At 45.0% G+C, this 12,723-nt stretch overlaps 2 protein-coding genes across 3 annotated transcripts in view; both read right to left on the bottom strand.

The window, feature by feature from the left end:
* LOC142892901 (nephronectin) overlaps positions 1-12,723 on the bottom strand; it is a 342,593-nt gene that overhangs the window by 52,904 nt on the left and 276,966 nt on the right. The gene's annotated exons all lie outside the window — the stretch shown is intronic.
* pou4f2 (POU class 4 homeobox 2) lies at positions 4,217-10,731 on the bottom strand. Of its 2 annotated transcripts, XR_012927509.1 has the most exons (3): positions 9,784-10,731; positions 8,102-9,390; positions 4,217-4,466 (listed from the first exon to the last, which is right to left on the bottom strand). XR_012927509.1 is itself a non-coding variant. In XM_076033062.1 (2 exons), the coding sequence occupies exons 1-2, from the start codon at positions 9,988-9,990 to the stop codon at positions 8,458-8,460; spliced, it is 1,140 nt and encodes a 379-aa protein (XP_075889177.1). In that variant the 5' UTR covers positions 9,991-10,731; the 3' UTR covers positions 7,500-8,457. The 2 variants fall into 2 exon arrangements, 1 of the variants encoding a protein (XP_075889177.1); XM_076033062.1 differs by lacking the exon at positions 4,217-4,466 and having other exon boundaries at positions 7,500-9,390.

The raw sequence follows: 12,723 nt of genomic DNA, 5'->3' as shown, positions 1-12,723 counted from the left end.
AATTAGCACAACCCCCGCCCCCAACCCGGCCCACCCCTTAGTTTGCACGCGTGTAATCTCCAGTGTATGGTGTGCAGTGCTGATGTTTGCTGGGCCACAGCGGCGCTCCGACACGTCTTATTCATGCCATGCAAATCGAATGAGATGTCTGAGGGTTTTTTTGTACAGTTTCATTTCCCTCAGCTGTTCCCGCCACGTCGAGTAGGTGGGATACAATTGGCAGTCCCCCGTCTATACCGCTCCGTAATTGGGATCCTGATTAGAAAACACTGTTGGTGGAGTCCATCTCCGCGCCTTTGCATACGTTCCATGAGGGTTTAGGGCCAATTCGCTCAGCTCGCACGCTGGATCAGTGTTCAGGGTGTGATGTTTAGCCTCTGTGGGTGTGTGTGTGCACGTGCGTGCGTGTGCCGGAGCCTGTGTGCGTGCGCTCCCGTGTGCATGCGCACGTGTCCTTATTGGTGCTTTGAGATGCAGAGCCATTGAGGCCATAATTTAGTCCATTATGTCCTCTGGTTTGCAGCCGTAGCCCCAGGCCTCTGGCACCGAGCGTTGTGTCATTTGCTACCAACTGGGTTTTTGATGAGAGTGTGTGACCTAGACGCCTCATCCCTCACCACTGTCTCATTCCCTTTATTTACATCTGTCTTTAGCATTCTAATTACTCTCTTTATTGCTTTTGCCCGGAGGAATCTGTTATACTGGAGGGGTGGGGGAGGATGGAAAAAAAAGAAAAAAAGAAAAGGCTAAGGACACTGGAGTGTTAACCAATAATAAAGCGGCATAACTCACATTACCCACAGGCAGAGACTGGGGCTGTGAGGGTCCTCGTGTTATGGTCCGTGGTGTGGGACGTCCTCCCAGCACAGAGTTTTCATGATGTGTGGGTTTCAAAATCATTTGTTTTTTGACTCCCAGGTCAGAGATGATGGGAAGACACTTGGTTTTCCTGGGGGTAATTAGTTTTGCAGCTGTTCCTGGTGGTGGTCTGATCTTCATGTAAGATTTTTCCTCCCCAACTCCTGCTTCTGTACGAAAAATATGCCGAAAGTCATTCAGTTCCCAAAAGCAGGCAGGGTGCAAATGGATGATCGTCATTTTATTTCTTTTATTATTTTTTTGTGAACATTGTCAATCCCTGTGCTGGGAAAAAAAAGGAGAACTTGAAAATATTCTGTCCCTTTTTCCGTGGAATTTTATGAAATGGCATCAGGAGCAGGAGCAGCGGCCTTTAATGAGCTCCAACTTTAAAGACTTGAAGGATATTAACAAGCTGCTTGACAAATGGTGCTTAGAAGCACATTAAAGACGCGGCTAATGGTGTGCATAATGACGGCTAATTTTCGATCAGATATAAATTAGAGCCCCCAACAGTTATTTGCCTTAAGGACTTTATGTAAATGATTCTGTTCTGTATAAACTGAAAACTGAGAGGGCGAGGGGGGAGAGAGAGAGAGAGAGAAAGAGAGAGAGAGAGAGACTAGCGCTCCTTGTGGGTCTGATTAATAGATCTGCAACAGAGCACGGCTGTCAAAGCCCAATGAACACACATCCAGCAGACAGCTCTACCACCTTCTCATTAAGGCCCGATCTCAACCAGCTCTACAACTTACTCATTGGGAACACCAGAACTGCCTGTGCGAGGCGAGGGGAAGGGAAGGAAGAGGAAGGGGGAGGCGGATGCTGCATGGCAGAAAGGAGGGCAGGTGAAGAGGGAGCGGCGACGAGAGGTCCTCGCTGTTCATAAACCTGTGTTCTGCTGCTGCTGAATATTTAATGGCCGAAGGCACTTTAGTGCCATCAATTTACACATTAGGTCATAATAATATATAACTGAGTACACATGATGTGACTGAATTAAATGATGAAGACATTTAGTTAATAGCTTATACGTTTGCGCATATATCGCCGCCCCACCGTCCCGATGTCAAAGCTCCTCCTGGAGAAGGCCCGGCCTTTCTTTGTTTTTTCTTTTGTGTTTGTTCCCAGAATTCAGAATCTCTGCTGCACTGGCGGATCCACCTCCTGTGTTCCTGTGTGCCTGTGCACTGTTGACACTCAGTAAACACCTTTGATAATGTACAGTATACGATGCAATATGTTTTATACTATATTACTCATTATGTGTACATGTGTCGACACACACAGCATATATGCATCAGATCATTCAATACATGTTTGCACGCAGCTCCATTTTTGTGACGCTGCTCTGTCTGCTCTTCAGGTCACTGGCCTTTTAACAGGAGTTTAGCTGTGACTGCAGGCTTGGGCTGCAACACGGATGGAAATATCACTGCTTATATCGCATTGTTCTATTTATACAACGCTATCTTATTCTTGTCTATTTTCATGGAAAATCTTTTAAAATTGTTCAGATTCCCTTCTCCGCACAATTGGCCCAAATGCTTCTTTGAGTTTTTTGGTTCGTTTTTTTTTTTTTTAATTAGAATTATTTTAAAACATTTCTTTTGATTTTTAACGCCATCTGTCTGGATGGTCTAATATGCCACAGTGCAATTGGGGTAAAGCCTTATGCGGTGATTATCACGCTCACCTAGCTGTACGAAAAAGTAGTGCAACACGCCAAATAATGTTCAATGCTTTAAAATAAATAAAAAAGTAAGTCTATATCACCAAATAGAAATAGTCTTCAGACGGTCGTAAATGTGTCCTGCAGTGTGTTTCAGACCATGGTTGGCTGACCTACTGTTGAATTATTTATCCAAACCTATACTGATTAACTACACCGGCTTTAAAATGACCAAATAAACTGAGTACGCCATTCGTCCTCGATAAATTCTAACAGAGGTTCACCATTTTGGAGATAGTTGTCTTCTAACATTGTAGCCGGGGTGTAGACAGTATCTGCCTCCAGCAAAAAACATTTGCATTTTCATTTACTCCTTCCGCGGAAAATAAAATCCACAAAATCCACAAATTGCACCGACTATAACGTGGATTATTAATATGGAAACAAATCTAAATACAAATAAAATCTTTATTAGAAAATATATTAAATATGATTTTTGTTTTAGGAATAAAGGCACTCTGGGGAAATGAAAGTTAGTTATGCATCCCAATCATTATTTTGGTGGCAGCCGCATGTCAGGGGCGAGAGTGGCCTCTCGGCAGATTCGCTCTAATCACGCCCCTGAGCTATTCCACTTATGAAGGCTGTGGACCTTTCCCATCAAATACACTTTTTTCTATGGTCAATTTCATTATTATTATCATTATTATTATTGTTATTATTATTATTTATTTATTTTCGGAATTTAGACAGATTTAAAGATTTCGTTGTCAGTAACTTCAATTCGAAATCTGAAATTTATGGTTGGGAAAAACGCGGAGGTGACTCGCGGAAGTCCTCATAAATACAGTGATCTCATAAATTTTTAATAGGCCGCGAACTCTCAACTACGCATGTGTGGGCAGAAGAACTGGCACGCGCGTCATGGCAATCAAGGGTGAGGACTAGTGCAACTTTCTCGCTAAATGTCAAGGATTTCCCAAAGAATTTCTTCTTTTTTTTAATGATTTTGCCCAAATTGAACGCTTTTGTTTTGCGTCGGAATATTTAAAGGTGTAAAAGCGAATATCAACGCACATTTTTCCTTTTTATTGGAAAACATTGTATTTTTGATTTTTTACTTTTTTGAAGAACAGTAGATTATCGTCATTAAAAAAAATATTTTTTCTTTCTTCTTCTTTATTATTATTATTAATAATAATAATAATAATAATAACAATAATAATAATAATAAATATATAGGCTAGGCCTACACTCGTGTCGTGATTTTTTTTTCCTCAGTACGTTGTAACTGACACTACACTACTGATACCACATGTGCGCGTGCATTTAAAGAAGAGAGGGGAGGGGGAGCAAGAGAGAGAGAGAGCGCGCGAGCTGCTCCATTGGCAGACAGTGTGTGTGGCTCTCTGCTTCCTCTGCCTTTGCCATCCTGGATCGGAAAGTATCCCCAACAACAAAAAAATAAATACTAAATTAAAAAAAATATCCTCCCAGCCATCCAACCCCATCGATTAGTTTCTGGAAAACACTTAACAAACTAATGCCTATTGATGCATGATTAATATTGCATCAACAACAACTGACTGGCGACAGTATCAAATGGCCGATCGCCGCATCCCGCATCCCGAGCAGCGAGCCATCTGACGGCTTGTTGCGCAATGTTTTGGCGGCGCAAAAAATAGGGTTGAGGGGGGAGGTAGTGGCGGTAGTGGCGGTGGCAGCGATGGCAGCCGGCGGATGACAAATAAAGGGAGGTTACGCAGTGTGCCGCGCAACTCAATTTATGGCTCACAGTTCGTCTAATTCCGAGAGTAGCAGTGGCGTCTTTGAAGGCAGACACTTGGCGTAAAATGTACAGTTAAAATATTCCACTCTCGGGTCCCCAGGCGGAGCTCCGACAGTCCCTGGCCTCATTAAAGTTTCATCGGTATCCCTGTGAAAGAAGGGGGGAAATGTTCAGGGAGGGGGGAAAGAGAAAAATAAAACAGAGGGTGTAATTATAACAAAAGGAAACAGCGCTGCCCCTTTCGTTTTGTAGAGGGGCTCCCAACAGTGTCGCCGTGGCTGTGTGTTGGAGGGACAGCAGTCAGCATGTGTGCGTGTGTGTGTGTGTGTGTGAGAGAGAGAGAGAGAGAGAGAGAGAGAGAGAGAGAGAGAGAGAGAGAGAGTGTGTGTGTGTGTGTGTGTGTGTGTGTGTGTTGTGTAGCTATAAGGTAAACTGTTCACATTTTTATGTTATATATTAAAAGAAGGGCTTCGATTTGTTGTGCTGCTGAGGCCTTTGCTCTGTGTGTGTGTGTGTGTGTGTGTGTGTGTGTGTGTGTGTGTGTGTGTGTGTGTGTGTTGTGTGTAGGGGGCCAAATTGATTCACTATCAAAGAATCCAATCGATTTTCTCCCAATATGTGAAACTGAAAGCAGGCTGGAGCAGTCTGTTTGTCCGTCTGTCTGTCTGTCTGTCTGTCTGTCTGTCTCTCTCTCTCTCTCTCTCTCTCTCTCTCTCTCTGTGCGCGTGTGCGCGCGTCAGGCTGCTGCAGCGTGGCGCGAGGGCTCAAGTTAATTTCAATTCCCGATGAGACACTCACTCGGCAGCCCTCCCTGACCAGCGGTAATTAACAGCGATGGCTAATGACTGCTTAACTCGCTCCTCATAATTATCTGCTTTTCATAATTCGATGTGTAATTTAATAATTCGCTCTTATTAACGTATTAAGTGAATGGCTCATTTAGGGGAGATTAGAAGCACTCACCAGGAGCATCTTTTAATTGATGAACCATCACCGCTGTCTCATTAATAAGGGCTCGTTTTGATACTCTTAATTTGTCACCAGGGTGGCGGCTCGACGTGTTTGCTTTATGGCTGGTTATTCAAGATCCAGCTGATGCCGGGACGAAGTCGTCACTTGCAATTATAAAATTATATTTTTTAAGACATTAGGGTAAAAAAATAAATAAAATCTGGATATTTGGGTTGATCCCAAATCTAGGTGATTATATTATACTAGATTATATTGTTTTTGTTTTATGTCGTTTTGGGTTATTGTAATTATTTTTATTTTGAAACTTTAAATTGGTCCAGTTATTATATTTCCTCCCATATCTCCCGGTTGAATTAGCTGCTCGAACCAACCAATAAATAATAATAGTCGCCAGTAATCCGATGCTGATGTATTCCAGGTGCTGAGGCTGATCAACGTTAGCACGGCGAAGGCTCTGAGCTCTGTCCATGGTGCTGAAGCAGCGGCTCGGCTGCTCCCCCTTCGCAGCCCACGAAACACCAAACAGCAGCTATGGACATGACATTCAAAACGCTCCCCTCCGTTTCTTTTCTTTTCTTTTTTTTCTTTTTTTCAGCCCTCCTCCCCCTACCACCTCCTCGTGCTCCTGCACATCTAACCAAAAAAAAAAAAAAAAAAAAAAACTCCGAACCGCAGCTCCCCCGCATCAAAGCGCCCTTGCAACGCGAGGCGTTGCATTTAAACAGAGGCGGCCACGTTTTGGCAGGCGAGCTGTTTTTCTGGCGGGCTGACATCTGGCAAGTGCGCGCTCCAGGGACACATCCAGCTCTCCGCAGACCCCCTGATTAGACTCTAATAGAATATTAGCATTTGCTCTCAGGTAAAAAGGCAACAGTGAGCCGCGCAAAGCTGGCAGCGGGGGTCGAGACACGTGTGAATGGAGGATGAAGAAGATAGAAGCTGCTTTCTGTTTTTTTAAAGGCCCGTGTCTCCATGAGGGCCCAGAGAAGGAGAAGAGCAGCAATCAATATATATTTACATATATACATTCAGCCAGTTTATGTTTTTAGTGTCGGTTATTAAAGATGTAGATCTAAAGATAAGAGATTGTGGGGTTGCAGGGTCGGGGTGGGGTCTCCTTGCTCATGCATGGCCAACTGTGATTGGAGGCGTAAAACCCTCTCTCACATAGAACCCGAAAACCCTTGGCTATACCATCATAGAGAAAAAAATAAAAAACCTCGGCCATATTTAGTAATCAAATATGCTTGAAGAATCCACAAAACGTCTTTCAAGAGCTGCACAGCCCACAGCTAAAGCGTTTCCGTCCTCCTCATCAATAAATAAACAGATGCATAAATAAAAAAAAAAGCGTATTAATACGTCTGGATGTAGCCACCGCACACAGTGGAGTCATGGAAAAACGTGCGATTAAATGTTAAAGTTTTCTCTTTCTTTTTTTTTTTTTTACTTTAATGAAACACATATTGCAGTTCAATAAATAATAAACAAATAAATTAGGGAAAAAAATACATGGATGTAATAAATGAATCGAATAATTTAACCAGGGAACGAAAAGCAACGTACATTACAGAAATAAGTTACCTCAGCTAAAACAGCAAATACAGCAAAACCTGTACGGATATATTTATGTGCATCGACTGGTTCCAATGAAATATTTACATTGTTACACGTATACTTCTATGAAGCGGCTTCTTTTCTCTTCAAGAAAAAACAAAACGAAAAAGAAAACATTACTCAAACAAGGTGATTTTTTTTAGAACAAGCAAGGACGTCATAATGATGCGCGTATATTTATACAAATAAACAGCAGGGAAATAAAACGTAAACAAAAATAGTTTTAAAAAGAGAATACTCTCATATATATCTCGATTGTGCCATCTCGAATGTTAGAAACTGGAAGCTAAATCAAAACCCCAAAACGTGTGACTATGTATTTCACAGTCGTTTTCTTCCTTTTCGAAACCAGAACAACAACAACACGCTGCAACTTGCTGTCAGAATTTGCTCTTCTCAAGCAAAACGAGAAGGGGGGGAATCCCAATAAATATATAATGAAGTAAACATGACCTCACTTAATAAATAGTTCATAAGGTACCGGCCCACGCTGGATTGTAAACTTATTGCAGCCGGCATGAACTCCTTATTTTTTTTTTATTTTCATTTTTTTATGATTTAATTGCAAAAAAAAAAAAAAAAAAAAAAAAAAAATCTGCGAAATCCCTCCCAGTGAGTCACTATTTAGATTTCTTTACATGCTGAGGCCTTAGAATGATCTACCAAACCCTCAGTCCGAAGCCCCGGGCATCTTAAAAATAGATCCCTGAATTTTAATCACGCATGGTAACAAAATAAGTGGGATTAATAACACATTTAGACACAAAATGAAGTGTGTGACGAGCAAATTATTAATTTACAGGAGTGGGCGGGGAGGGGGGTTATTTGGCTGCAATATAATATTAGCTTTCCACGTGGTGCTCCATGTCCCCTCATGGGCTCTTAGAAAACGTCACACTGCATCATTAGATTGGGTGAAGATCTGCTTATCCTATAAGCCCCAAAATATATAAACATAACATCGTCACCGACCAAGTGCTTTGAGTTCAGCTTAGCCCCGCTGTGTGTCAATAACAACAACGCTATAGTTTTTTTTTTTTTAATCGGGTGGCTCACGCAAACTATATAGTCCTCATTTGAAACGAACCATGAATAAAAATGAAAGCATATTTATATTGTCCTGTCGGTTATACTGCGTCGACATGAAAAAAAGGGTGAAGCATAGTAAGTAAGTGTGGAAATAGTGTTCTTACTTGCTCTGTCAACCGATGCTTCTCTGACTCCACGTTTCTCCGCTCAGCGAGTAAAAAGACGTGACTCATGGGCGTTTTGTTTTTTTTGTTTTGTTTTGTTTTGTTTTTCGACTCGCTCGGTTCACTGTTCGTTTGAAGGAATTTTATCGAAGTTCAAAAGCACAAAGTCGTCAATGATTGGAAAAAAGGAGGGGGGAGTGTGAGCTAGGAAATATGATACAAATCGTCTCTAAACAGTTCCCAGAGTCTTTTTCGGGTGGAGGGTTTGTCTTTAAAGCGATTTTTGTGTACGTGTGTTCTTGCTGCTGCTGCTGCTGCTGCTGCTGTTGTTGCTGCCGCTGCTGCTGCCGTTCGTTCTAGACGCACGCCGAGTATTTCATTCGTTTCTGTTTCTGTCGCTGGTTGCAAAACCAGACTCGCACCACGTTCTTTTTCAGATCCAGCTTCTCCGCGATCGCGGCGATTTTCTCCGAGGACGGCCGCGGCTGAATGGCAAAGTAGGCCTCCAGTGATCTCTTCTCCGGCGCGGCTATGGACGTGCGCTTCCGCTTCTTCTCCGCGCCGTTGAACAACTCGGGCTTGTTAAGTTTCTCCCGGTGCGATTTCTCCGCTTCCTCCAGCCACGCTTGCAGGATGGGCTTGAGCGCGATCATGTTGTTGTGCGAGAGCGTCAGCGACTCGAATCGGCAGATGGTGCTCTGGCTGAGGGAGCCCACGCCGGGGATCTTCAGGCTGGCTAACGCTGCGCCCACGTCCGCCTGCGTCACCCCGAGTTTGATCCGTCTCTGCTTAAACCGCTCCGCGAAGGCTTCCAAGTCCCTGGGATCGGCGTCCACGTCGCTCATGCCCATGTGCGGCGGTAGCCCGTGGGCGTGTGCCATGTTGATGGCCGCCTGGTGCATGTGGTTCATGCCCGCCATGTGGGCAGGGTGCGCAGGCGTGGAAACCACCGAGCCGTCCGGCCCCGCCATGGCTCCGAGCGCCAGTCCCGGGGCGATGTGGTCCAGCAGGTCCCCCTCCAGCGCCTGGTGGGGCTGGTGGTGGTGGTGGTGATGGTGGTGGTGGTGGTGGCCGGCCAAGGCGGACGGGTGAGAGATAGGCACCGAGGAGGAGGAGGAGGACGACGAGGTGCAGGGGTGCGTGTTCATGGTGTGGTAGGTGGCGTCCGGCTTGAAGGGGCTGTGATGCGGAGGGTGGTGGTGGCTCTTGGTCTGCGAGACTATATCCACCGCCGCTAGAGCTTCAGCCCGGGCCAGCAAGCTCTCATCCAAGCCTCCGAATATATTGCTCTGCAATTGCAAATAGAATGCACACATAGCTGTCAGCAGGGAATTCTCCTTCCACTCCTCGGTTTAAAACATTTCCAGACTGTGGAGGGGGGTGAAAAAAGAAATCCTAAAAAAAAAAAAATGGAGGGCGGGGGTTGGTGGGGGGGCACACACAGAAAACAAGACACATGCAACATCCCAGGTCATAAAAATTAATACGAAAAGGCAAAGCCGAACTGAATACATAAGTTGGAGAGCGGAGGAAGGGGGGAAATATGGAGGTGTTGGGTGATTTGCTGTGCAGACATGAAAAAAACATCAAGCAAAAAAAAGGAGAGAGAGAGAGAGAGTGGTAAAAAAAAAAAGTGGGCTGTCAAAATGTGCCTTTAAGCGGTGATTATGCAGAATACGTACCGGTGGGGTCGGGAGACAGGCTCTGCGCATCGCCTCCGAGCTGCCGCCGCCGCCGCTGCTGCTGATGATGGTGCTGCTGTGGCGGGAGGACGAGCAGGACGAGGGCGCGTTGGAAGTGGACGACGAGTGCAGCGAGTACTTGGGCTCGGGCAAGCTGGTGTGAGCCATGGCGAAGGGCTGCTTGCTGTTCAGAGACATCATCATCATATTTGCGGGCGTCCGAGCCTCGGCGAGTTCCTTTTAAATAAGTGAAGACCCCGCCTCCTCGGTGTCGGGGAGTTAGAAAGTCCAATTTGCTCGGGCAAGGGAATCACACTCGAGTCACTTCTCGGATCTGATCTGCTCGGCGAAGGGCTGAGAGAGAGATGGAGTCGACGCGGGGCTCCAGCGCTGAACTTTCTCACGTCTCTTTTTGTTGTTTGTTTTTTTTGTCTATCGGTGTGGACGCGCCTGCTGTCGAGCCATTCAACTTGCGCGCTCACCGGATCTTTTTTGTTTTTCTCCTCCCCTCTCGCTGTGGACCCGGCGGTGGCGTGATTATCTGGAGGGAAAAAAAAGAATTAGGAAAAAAAAAAAAAAAAAAAAAAAAAAACGTTGCCAGCTGCGCAGGTCTATTTTTTTGTCTCTCTCTTTTTCTCTGCAAAACTCCTCTCGCCGCCAGAGATAAGGAAAAGAAAAAAGTTTCCCCCGGGGTCTCTTAGGAATTTTTCCAAAACACTTCGGGCGTCACGCCGCTGCAGCCTCTGCCGTTGACCTGTTTTTCTGGATTCTTTTTTTTCTTTTTTTTTTTTTTTTTCGTAATTTTTCCTCACCCCCCTCCTATAGTCAAGAAGTTTCCGTCCTGTAATGAGCGCCAGGTAGAGGCGGTGACAGTGTCTGCTGTACCTCCTCGATACGGTGAATGCTGCGGGGACCCCAAGTGCCTCTGCTCTGATGCTCTGAGGCGAAGGGCAGACTCTCACTCTCTCTCTCCCTCTCTCTCTCTCCTCCTCCTGTCTCTCTCTCCTCCTCTCTCTCTCTAGCGCACACCTCTCTCACTCCGCCCCCATCTCTCCCCATCTCTCTCTCTCTCTCTCTCTGTTTCACACACACACACACACACACACACACACACACACACACACACACACACACACACACACACACACGAGTCGTACCTGAAAAACCCTTCCATGATTTATTATTCTTCATTAGCCGCCACCACCACCTCCTCTGCCGCCGCCGCCGCCGCCGCTGGGGACTCTGCGCATGGGCAGTCTGCTGCGACAAGGCATTTATTTCCACCAGCACCTCTAGTCTTATGAAGTTAACCATTTTTTTCTCCCCCCATTTTGATTTATTACACGGTAAAAAAAAAAAAAAAATACAAAAAGTTTTTTTTTAAATATATATATATACGTATATTGTCTTTGTTTCATATATTTCAAGTAGATTTTTAAAGAGGCAATTTTGGCGAACACTGAAGGACAGCGTCTGTCAAATCCCACTAACGTAAGAAATGTAAATTGATTTTGGCAAACATTTTGAACGTACGTGATTATTTGCTTTACAAGTGTGAAACGAATTATTAGCTTTTATTTTATTTTAAAAAACAACAACATATATATATATATATATAGCCCAAAATTCTAGTATTTTATTTAGAAATATTGGACAATAAATGAAAACAAATCCGTTTTTATGTCACTCTTATCCCCCAGCCCCTTATTTCCTCCATTGGTAATTTGTAATTTAAAACATATTCCTTCCGCATAGCAGCCAGTTGTCTTTTTCAGCCGTGGCGCTAAAGCGACGACGGAGGACTTGATCATAACATCGTAGCATTTTAATGAGAAGGATTCGAGCGTTTGTCCCAGCAGTTTACTGTGTGAACTTTGCGCTGGTGGAGCGGCAGTAGCGTCGCTTACGTCATTAAAACATTAGCTCGTAATTAACAAGAGCCTGATTTGTTTAATGATATCATTGTTGCGGTCCAAGTATCTGGTGGTGGGTGGTGTTGTTTTCTCCGTGTCTTCTAATTCTCTCTCTCTCTCTCTCTCTCTCTCTCTGTGCGTGTGCGCGTATGTGTGTGTGCGTGTGCGCGTATGTGTGTGTGTACGCTCCTCAACAGGCTGCCATGCTGTTCTCCGACGGCCGGTGTGGCTCGTTTCCCTAAAATCTCTTCGCACCTCTGTCACATTTCAGCGAACACACCCCTCGTCCTCCTCACCGGACGCTGAAGGCCGCGTTCGTGAACACGCGTGTCCGCAGCCTTCCTCACGGCATCGCGCGCCAGCGTGCGCGTGCACTTGCAACGGAGGCTGTGACGTGAGTGCGCGGTGGCGCTGAGGCGCGCCCCCTGCGCGTCAAGTCTTTGCGTGAGCCACCGTGGGCCATTCCCCTCCCTATACTTTATTTATTTATTTATTTATTTATCAGATGTGACACAATGTCTGCGAAGCCAAAGGCAGGCTGCTGTTCCCTGTGCATCACTTTTAAACGCAGAGTGAGGCACCAGGGTGCTCACACATCTATGCCCATCCTCTGCAGCAGGACAACAATGCACACGAGCGCCCACACGGGGATCAGGCTCGCAAGATGTCAAGGAGCAATCAGTGTCTGCTCACATACACCCGCAGACTGATTTACGATGAAACTTTAAAGAAATCATTTATATTTCACCACCTCTAAATTGGTGTTTGAAAATTTCATCCACAATGAAACACACACACACACACACACACACATACAAAAAAAAAAGTATATATATGTCAAATAAATCAGGTCGGGCTGCTCCCCGGCGATTGACTTTCAAGTACATTTTCACCACTTTTGCTGAGTGTGTTCATGCATCTCAGCCTTGGACACGCAGCCTGTGCATACAGCACGTTTATAGTTAGAGTGGAATGTCGGACTGCTAAACAGATTCACTTTTGAAGGGCCTGCAATGGCAAAACATAT

Source organism: Nelusetta ayraudi, unplaced genomic scaffold (genome assembly GCF_046127955.1).
Source record: "Nelusetta ayraudi isolate G7.1 ecotype Tasmania unplaced genomic scaffold, CSIRO-AGI_Nayr_v1 ptg000004l, whole genome shotgun sequence".
Classification (NCBI taxonomy): Eukaryota; Metazoa; Chordata; class Actinopteri; order Tetraodontiformes; family Monacanthidae; genus Nelusetta; species Nelusetta ayraudi.
This window is presented reverse-complemented; position numbering and strand designations above follow the sequence as displayed.